The sequence below is a fragment of the Dermacentor silvarum genome, chromosome 9 (genome assembly GCF_013339745.2).
Source record: "Dermacentor silvarum isolate Dsil-2018 chromosome 9, BIME_Dsil_1.4, whole genome shotgun sequence".
In the NCBI taxonomy this organism is placed as follows: domain Eukaryota; kingdom Metazoa; phylum Arthropoda; class Arachnida; order Ixodida; family Ixodidae; genus Dermacentor; species Dermacentor silvarum.
This window is the reverse complement of record NC_051162.1, coordinates 156,451,679-156,461,678: the sequence shown is the minus strand read 5'-3', so window position 1 is coordinate 156,461,678 and position 10,000 is coordinate 156,451,679. Positions and strand designations below refer to the sequence as shown.

Genomic DNA, 10,000 nt, shown 5'->3' with positions numbered 1-10,000 from the left:
AAATCTCACAATATTGCTCATGGCGCCGCAACTGTAATGCACCCGCTTTCACCCAACCGCTTTCAGGATGCGAGCTTTGGGTCATCGAGAGCAGCATTGACAAAGTCCCCGCCTGCTGCCTCTTCATGTTTCGTCTGCTGTGCCCAAAGAATGTCCTGTACAACGTTTACGACAACACGTGCAAGAGTGTCCTGAACCGCAGAAAAGCACCGAGGAAATGAAGCTGAGGCTACAAGAGACAGACGGAGGAAACTGCCATTCGCACATACACCTTATAGATATGCTCCGACACATGTATAGTTTTCTAGGACGCTGGAATACTTTTTACGCTGACAAGTGCGGCAATTTGACGTAGTTGGCAGAATTGTATGGTGATAAATGAACGGCGCAAGAAATAACGCAGTCTCAGACAATAAAGGGACAAAGCAAAGGTTGCCTTCAAACCAAGTTTCATTTCGAAACGCAGTTTATGCGGCTTATCCCATTTACCTCACACGTGCAAGTCAAAACGAAATCTAAACAAAGAGAACATACAAAAACAAGTGAGTAGCCCAACATTTTGTATAAGACTAGGCCAAAAGGCAATTTCATGGCTACAAGCATAACAACAGAAACACACAACCGCCCACGAAGAGATTCAATGCGTTTAATTAAATACTATAACGCATTTAATGTTATTTACCGCGTTTTGCGGCTTAGCGATTTGCCCGGCAAGACGCGCAGACCCCCACTATGCGACCCGCATGACCCATGTATTGTAACCCACGCCACTGCGGACTACTCTGTCTCCGGGATCGAAACAGTTTTAAGCACACCATCCGGGGAGCCGCCCAGTTTGGCCATTACCCTATCTTCTGGATCGGCTCACTTGGCGAGAAATCGACTGAGCATACGGGCCAGACCCCAGTAAACAATGTAGAAAGGTTCTCTTTATTACAGAATTGTAAGCGAATGCATATAGGTACTGTTTCTGTTCCATTGCGTAATTCTCCAGAAAACAGAGGCGGACACCAACGCATATATAGGGGTAGTACTGATTGCTCTGTATAATCATATTTCTTATATGAATGATGTGACGTTGTGCCAGCTACTCGTCAAAAAGCAGCTGCACATATACGGTCACCATCCGCGGTCAGCAAATTCCGCGTCCGTTCGCAAAGAAATGTTCACGTTAGCATTGTAGATAGGGGACCGCATTATACAGCGCACGCGCAAATATGGCGGTTGACTAGTGCAAGCTTTAGTCAGCTAGTGAGCTTGACCAGCTCGGACTAGAAGACCACTAGTCAGCTTGGAGGCTGACTAGTGCACCGCCACGGTAGCTCAGAAGCTATGGCGTTGTCCTGCTTAGCACTAGGTCACCGGTTGAATCCCAGCCGCGGCGACCGCGTTTTGATGGAGGCGGAACGCAACATTCGTGTTCCGTTCATTGGGTGCACGCTCAAATGCCCCAGGCAGTCAAAATTAGCCTGGAGTCCTCCACTATGGGATCCCTCATTACCCGATGTATACTTTCAGGACGTTAAACCCCACAATCGAATTTTAAACTAAGGCTAGTGGTAGAATGGAAGTCATAAAGGAACTTCTGAAGACGAAGAAGGGGTTTTCATCGGACAGCAGTAAGCAATAATATCCGCCATGATGGACTGGTGACTTGGTTCTTTTACAAATTTGGCGCAGCCGACAGGATTGGCTGTAATGGTACCACGCAACTCCAAAGAACGTGCGACGTCTGCGTCGTGCTGAGGGTCACTCATGGTAATCTTGGAAGTCCTGGCCAGCATTCTACTTCAGGGAGTCAAACTTACATTGATGAAAGCTGAGTATACGCAGGGCTCACCCGAACAGAACCACTCTTCACTGTATATGTACTGTTCAACGCTCACTGGTTTAATATCTTCACGATCATCATGGGCTGCCGTTATGTCCACGCACATTAATTGTCCTTCAAAAAAGCCACAGGCCTGCGCGGCAGTCACAGTGTAAGCTGGTGGAGCGGCTCAAGAGCAGCTGCAATTTCGGCACCACGCAGAACAGGGCCTTCGCGGCAAAGTCTCTTCGCCTCGTTTTGAAGAGAACGATCTGAACTGTCCGTCCGGTGTCGACGGCGAGCTGTGGCTTGTCATGCTCTCTGCACAGCAGTCTGCTGAGCCCGATGATGCCTGGTTGTATCCGGGCACGTGGCTCTACGTTTGCAGGCACCTTAACTGTCTGGTACCACCATACTGGCGGAGGCTCGGGATCGCGTTGATTGCGCGCCTCGTCTGAATCGCGTCTCGTCGTTTGCACCTGCGCGTCTGCCTAGGGCGCGTTTATAGGGCATTTTCCCGCTACCTGATAGCAAGGGCTTGCGTGGCTCAGTGGTAGAGTATCTCAATCCCGCGCAGCAGGCCCGGTTCGATCCCGGCTGGCACCAGGTACTTTTTTTTCGTATTTTTGGCGATAGCGGTTACGGTCACCGGACACCGTCGACGGAGGCGGAGGCGGCGGACACCATCGCGAACCGAAACGGCTATTGGAATGAGCCCACAACAGTTTACGCTGTAAAATCGGAGAGGCTCAAGTGAGTAGCCCAATATTTTTTGTAAGACTATTAAAAAAGAAATGGCATGGTTACATGCATAACAAAAGAAACACACAACCGCCCACAAAGAGGTCCAATAAATGCGAAATTCTCCGAAAGTGCTTGTTTCGGAATGAAAATATCCATCTTGCTTGGATATTGGGTCAAGACGGTAAATAACTACGTTCTAGTGCAAACAGAAGACAACTGAAGAGATACACAGATAAATGGGACAGCTGGGCGCTGATTTGACCATTTTTGAATCGGTGCCCTTTTCCATGCTGTTTATCCGTCGCTAAGCTCTTTACAGCTCTAAACTACATTTTCTTTGTCCATCCTCATCTTCAGCTTCAATCTCACCATATGGTTAATAAAAAAATGAAGCTTCGCCATCATCGCCACTAGGTGTCGAACTCATGCACCGCCAAAGCCTTGTGTGGCCTCGCCTGGTATGCACATTGCGAAGTAAAGGTATATTAGAGAAAAGCGGCGCAGTGCGAGAAATTGACTGGAAAAGACGCGACATTTTGTAGCCGTGAGGTATTGAAAGACAATTTAAATTGTCAATATTGTCGACACAGATATTATAATTGCCTGTGTCGGCTTCTGCAAAAGAATAAGTTGTTATGTCCCTTGAAATGTACTGATTGTTTTTATGAACTTACTAGAATTACGGCTTGTAACTCGAAATGGAGGTCGATGCTTGTTCTGTTCAGCTACGTGTCGGCTGCTGTGGAGACATTGAGGTAGAGAGTACAACAACTGCTTCACTTATCTATACTCTATAGCAAACATAATAGTAATAATTCATTAATATAAAATAGAATAATATACATAAATAAATAAAACGATGTCTATATTGACGACAATTATAATAAAAAGCAACGACACCGCAACAGAAAGTTCACTGGACATGTCACGTCGGTCCGCTCCGCTAGCACAAATGCTTTGTAGACTTTGGACGTTAGTGCAGAAGTCGATACCCCGTGATGTGCTATTATGGGCCCTTTTTCATGATGTGATCAAGATAAATTTTTGATTCGTTGCTTAATTATTGCATTGTACACGTTACGTCATATGTGTGTCCTATCGTCGTAGTTTGTCCTATCATTTATATGCTTTGTTCTGTGCCCTCTCCCTTGACCCCAGCAAGGACTTGCAATAAAGTTTTCTCTCTCTCTCTCTCTCTCTCTCTCCGTATTTATCATCCCAGCTCATCACGCACGTTTTTCTGAGGAGAGCTGTGACAGGACGTGTAAGCGAATGACAGCTGTGTGAGGTGCGTGTCATGTAGATGATTTGGATGTGACGTAAGCAAGCAACTTACTTTTACCCATGCATCCGCCTGATGTAGCGTACGGCCACATGGGTTGATCGTGCCCATTCCTGTTCCCCTGGTAAAGTGCACACACAAAAATAAAGCACTCTCGCAGCTGCATTGTATAGGGTGGCCTTCAACACTACTCTGTAGATGTTGTAAATCAACGAGACATGAATTCACTTGTAGCGTGTAGCTATCGTTCGCTGACGATGTCAACTTTTCGCTCGGCTTTAGATTTTTCACTGCTTTTATTCCTTTGCCCAGCAACACCTGAAATGCATGGTATTACCGTTCCAGCATGCGGACGAGCTATATTCAAGCGATCATGTTGAATTATATTTCCTTTGTTACTAACTAGGAAAAATATAATGATCAGCGGTCGCTGCCTCCTGTGAAGGGGCTGCAAACCTTGTCAAGCGGTTTCGCTTTTTAATGCGTTAGCATTAGGATATCCACGAAACACCGAAGCAGCTATTTGATGTCTAAAAGATATCTTGAACGGATAATTCAGAAGTCTAGTATCTGTCTTAATCAAGACATTTTGTAGCCGTGCACTTCTAAAAGTACTTCAGTAAGCCCTGCTAACGTTACGCTAAAAGTCGGCTAACGGACATCTTGACAAGAACAACTGAAGGCTTTTATTAAACATTCCTTCAAATTTTTGTGGTGGCGGTTACAGTAACACGAGGTTTGTGCACAGTTACAATTTATTTTAAATGAGGCATGTACATCAGAAAAAAAAACACTTATATTGTCGGATTAGAGTGAATGCACAGTTTTTTTTTTTTCAGATGTGAACCATGGGAATAGTGTAGCACAGCCCGATTGGTCGACTAGTGTATTTTGCTTAGACCAATCAATTGAATGCCGCCGGTCGTAATTATTTTGTATATAAAACAAGATCTGTATTGTATGCCGATGTCATGCGAATGTGCCCCCTTTGACTGAAACAAGGATGTCACGTCTGCATGAAGCACATCACTGTCGACAAAACTTTACCCTGCTGGGTCTCCTGCGAACTGAAATAGTTTCTAGCAGGGAAAAATGTTTAATTTTTGGCAGTGATGCTGCGGTTCAGGCAGAGATGACATCCTGGTATCAGTTACAGCCGGCGAAACAGTATACGAAGCAGAATGTTGTGCTACAATGAATTCTTGAAAATAAAGAATGGTTCACATCTGGAAAAGCACTCTGCGCACCACTCTATCCGGCAATACAAATATTTTCTTCTGATGTCCGTGCCTCATTTAACAGTAAATTGAAACTTACATTGTGGGTGCCCCTTGTTAAGTATCGCCATATGCTTGTAGAGCATCACGCAGAAATAATGGCCAGTTCTTCGGCATACCATTCTTCAGTGAATTCCTTGCATATTGCACGTTACGAGAACTGAAAGATGAATTAGAATGTGCTGTTATTTTTTACACACATTACGATGACCTTTTATGCAGTGCAATGCATTGAACATGACTGCTAGCTAAAATACTGCAAGACATCTACTTCACACCATGTGACACAGTCAAACTTTATTACGTAATAAAGAAGAAAAGATACAGCACGTGTAATTAACAAGAGTGACAAATAGCAGCAAAGGTGGCCATGCATAGATCTTGAAGATAATTTCTGCCGCAGCCAGAGCACGCCACTCTTTGTAGGAGAGCACTGGCTGCCCACAAATGCTTTCTGATGCAGGTCACGCGTGAAATTTCTTGTAGAGACAAGCAAGCAAAACCTGCACACACGAGGAAAAAACAAAAACAAAAGAGGAAATGAGAATGTGCAAATTAGAACTTCAATTAGCAATATGTGCCAAGCAAGAAGTTTGACTCACATCAAAAATAAATTTAAGCCCTCCTTTGTCTTAAAGTACTGGGCTCTTAAGGTATGTACGTGATGATGCTTAAAATTACTAATATATTGCCTGGCACATAGTTAATAAAATACAGAGTAGAGGCAGACAGGGAAGTGCCTTTAAAATAATATATGGTGTTTCATGGCTAAAAAGGCAATTATCAACTTGTCAAACAAGTCTGAGAGCCTCTCTGCAAAACATAATCAGTTTAAAACGGTTAACCATTCTGCCGGTAAATGATCTGCTACCTTGATTAAAAAGTTAAATCGCATTTTAGATTAAACCAAAAGCAGACCCTAATTGGCTTAGGGTCTGATAACTTCACACCATTAACGCGTAACCTTGGATGATACCTCATACAAAATTTAAAGTATATCATCATGTGATCAAACGAGAACATTGCCCCTGTCTTAGATGTGTTAACATACTGGTTGCAACAGAAAGTGCGAAGTGATTTGTAGAGGTTGCAAGTTCATCAGTGCATCCTCAGGTAATTCTGAGTATCTGCATTGACTAGCAGTTGATACGCCACTACACACAAAAAACTGCAAAAGGTGAAACGTGGCAGATTAGTCAGAGGGCCAAGAAAAATGAGTTGCTAAATTCCGACAACCTCTGATTGATATTATTAAAGTAGATGACAAAAAACAGCACAGGTAAAATTAGAGTTATGACAAATGTTTGCAAAGCAGCTCTGCACACTGCTAGAACCCACAGCATCATGCCTGCTCTACACGCACATGTAACAACACAATCTCAGACACAAGCACCATTAAACATCATTGTGCGATCCCCTCAGAGTAAGGTTAAATAACAGTCTGCACAAACTACCTGCGATTAATCATTTGGCAGGCGCCAGCCAAGTGCTGATAGTGGTAGAGCCAAATTGAAGTTCGTTCTTGTATGGAAGCCTTGGCCCATGTTTTATCAATCCAAGCAGCAAGGCATACATCCTGCAACACACACAAAGATCTGAAATTAGACTCCTTGCTGATGCTGTAGAGTAAATTCTTGTAAAGAAACTAAATCACAAAGAAAACGTTTTAGAATACAGAACGAACTCATCACATACTGGCTTGAACACATTTGCGCATGGGGAAGCAAGGTGCAACGTACACCGTTGTAGCAAACTTTCACTCATGTATGAAATACTGGTGAATAATGACACAACAGAGTTAATTTGTGTGTTCTTACATAGTATTGACTGCCTACAGTTCAGTTTGGAAGTCTTAGGGAAACACAGAAGTAATAGAAGTAAACTGTACACTGGGGCTGGGAAACTTAGAATAATAGTGGCAGCTGATTAAGGACCAGTGCAAAAAAAGTGTCGCAGTTTCACCCGAAAGGCGAAGCATCAATTGCGATAGCAAATTAGTAGAGAGATATACGGAGTAAGGATAGTAGTTTTATCAGCTGTATAAACTTGGACATGCAGCAGCAACAGCAACGCGCAGAACTTTTGTCGACGCCGTCGGCGTTTTGGTCGCGTTCGCACCGAACGCGCGCGGCGTTGGTGACTGTCACCGGTGCCTCTGGCGGCGGCTTGCAGATTTTCGACGAGATCAGAACGGGACACTCGTCGAGCAGCGTCGGAAGTCTTTACCACCTTCTCGCCTCGCAACGTTTTATTGCGGATAGCAATTATATGGACACTCAAAAGCAGATTTCTGCCGTCGGCGTCGCCGTCGTCGTCGCGTCGCCGTCGCCGTGAGGTTCCGTATGACGTCAATGGAGATGAAATCGTCTCCGCGAGCCGAACGCTGTATGTGCGAGTGAAAGGGCGCGAGGGGCGCCGCTTTCACGGGGAGTGAACGCACGGCGGAGAACAAACGCGCGTTCTGCGCCATGCTCCCTTAAGGGCTGCAGAAGTAGGCGTCTCTTTCCTACTTTACAATCGCCATATATGTAGAGCAAACGCGCCTTCTTCCGACGCGCGAGAGGCCGTGGGGGAGGGAAGGGAGGCGACGTTTAGCTGCGGTGCCAAGTGCCTATTTATTATATCAGAGGCTCCGGCAACAGTCACCAACGCCGCACGGATTTTGAGCGAACGCGGGCAAAACGCCGACGGCGTCGACAACAGTTCTGCGTGTTGCCGGTGCTGCTGCATGTCCAAGTTTATGCAGCTGATAAAGCTAATATCATTATTTATATAAATATGCATTTGGTGCCGCAGCTAAACGTCGCCTCCCCTCCCTCCATCCCGCCCCCCCCCCCCCCCACGGCCTTTTGCGCGACGGAAGAAGTCGCGTTTGCTCTCTATATATGGTGACTGTAAAGGAGGAAAAAGACGCCTAATTCTGCAGCCCTTCAGGGAGCACGGCGCAGAACTCGCGTTTGCTCTCCGACGTGCGTTCGCTCCCCGTGAAAGCGCGCGTCCCTCGTGCCCTTTCACTCGCACATACAGGGTCCGGCGCGCGGCGACGATTTTATCGCCATTGACGTCAAACGGAACCTCACGGCGACGGCGACGACGACGCCTACGGCAGAAATCCGCTTTGGAGTGTCCATATAATTGCTATCGCAATAAAATTGTTAAAAATGCCAGTTTGCTTAATGCTAGATATTTTACCGTGAAATGCTCCCTGGTCTTTACCAATATACAAAGCACTGTAAAGATCAGAGAGGGTAAAGTACATTGGCTTACACTGATCATAATGATGAGGACCCGCCATCCAGCTGGCGCCAAGAGACAACGTGTGAAGCCGTCTATACAGTGAAAAGAACGAAATAAGAGAGCATCAAGTCAAAGTCAGATATACAATTAAAAATTAGGCGAACCACAGTTATTCATTAATAAACGACAAGCAGTCGTGATTGCACTCCCATATGAAGCACCTACTAGGCTAAAAGTTTTTCAGCTCAGTTAGAACAAAGCACCAGTGCAATTTTTACATCAGCAGCCGATTGCATTTGACACTGTTAATCACGTAAGCATTGCAGTGGGAACGCTACAAGCTGTATAGTGACACATGCGCGCGCGCGCGCGCGAATCTGTAACCCATGTAAGAACAAAAGGACACAAAATACGGCGAGCACAGTCTGGCTCATGATTATGAGCAGCGGGCCCTTCTCTGAATGCCTCGGTTTCGGTTGTTTTCTGCTACGTTAACCCTAAAGACTATAAACAAGCAGAACCTTTGTATAAAAACAAAGCTGACAAAAACCGGCAAGGCAGAAGAGCCCAACCATCAATAATTGTCGTGGTTATCACCTAAAAAAAATTCGGACACTATTGACGAGAAACAAAGTGCCAAATATTTCACTTACCTAGAGAAAGGGGCGTACAAAGGCGCATCGAGAACGAAGGCGGCGAACGCAGGATCCCGCCATTGTGATAGTAATCCGTCGACGAAAACACACAATACAGTCGATGTCACAAAGCACTGATGCAAAACACATGGCAAACAGCGTCGACACAGCTAAATGACTCCAGGTGATATCAAAGAAATGTATAGAACGGCTTAGAACGGCACACAACTAGGACAACGTATGAACCCACGAACGTGAAGATTAATTGCGTACGCCAGCGACCGTTTTAGGGGCGAAGCACCTAAGGGCCGAGCCTCGTCCGTAGCTCTGTTTGGCATGGAGACCGCTATGTATGTATGTATATGCATATATATATATATATATATATATATATATATAGTATATGTACGCCAAGCTCCGGCTTCCGGTTCCGGAAGCAAGCTTGTTATGTTGCTTCATATGAGTTCGTTTATTTGTGGTGTCTCTTGCTCGTTAACGCCGACGGTAACCGTAAGGTTATTATATCGTTTGGCATTTTATGCACTTTTCGACAAAACATCTAAAACGTTCTTGAGTTAGACATTCTGATTGCGTTTAACAAGATTGACTCTTGTAACAGTAGTAGTGAATTGTTACCGCAGATAGAACATATACTCGTATATTTGAGGCGCTTAGGCTATGTTAAGAAGAACTTCTATTTGTAGTCTTGTCGTAGACCAAGACGTCTATAGCCGTTTGTAGCCGTTTCAAGGCGTTTTTAAGAGGTTTCGTAGTTTCGTGGGTTATATACCAGCTGTACCGAAGAAACTTAGCTAAACTTTAAAATATACAAATGCCACGTAGCTGAACAAAAACCAAAGTAACCTTGTTTGCCGTCGCTTGGAGATACTCAGATTATTTCTTGCATTTCGTCTAATTACATAATTAGTCTCAATTATTAATCAACAATCAGCAACATGAAAAACTCCCGATCCAGCTTTCTGTTGCTCAATACGTCCTGCATAAAGGTGTTTTT

General features: G+C 44.8%; 1 protein-coding gene across 1 annotated transcript in view; it reads left to right on the top strand.

Annotated features, from left to right (window-relative positions):
• LOC119465064 (female-specific histamine-binding protein 2-like) overlaps positions 1-698 on the top strand; it is a 27,092-nt gene extending 26,394 nt beyond the window's left edge. The window contains exon 5 of the mRNA XM_049655891.1: positions 67-698. Within this exon, the coding sequence (XP_049511848.1) occupies positions 67-221 (155 nt within the window). The 3' untranslated portion in view covers positions 222-698. The remainder of the gene's footprint in view (positions 1-66) is intronic.
• The last annotated feature ends 9,302 nt before the right edge of the window (positions 699-10,000 follow it).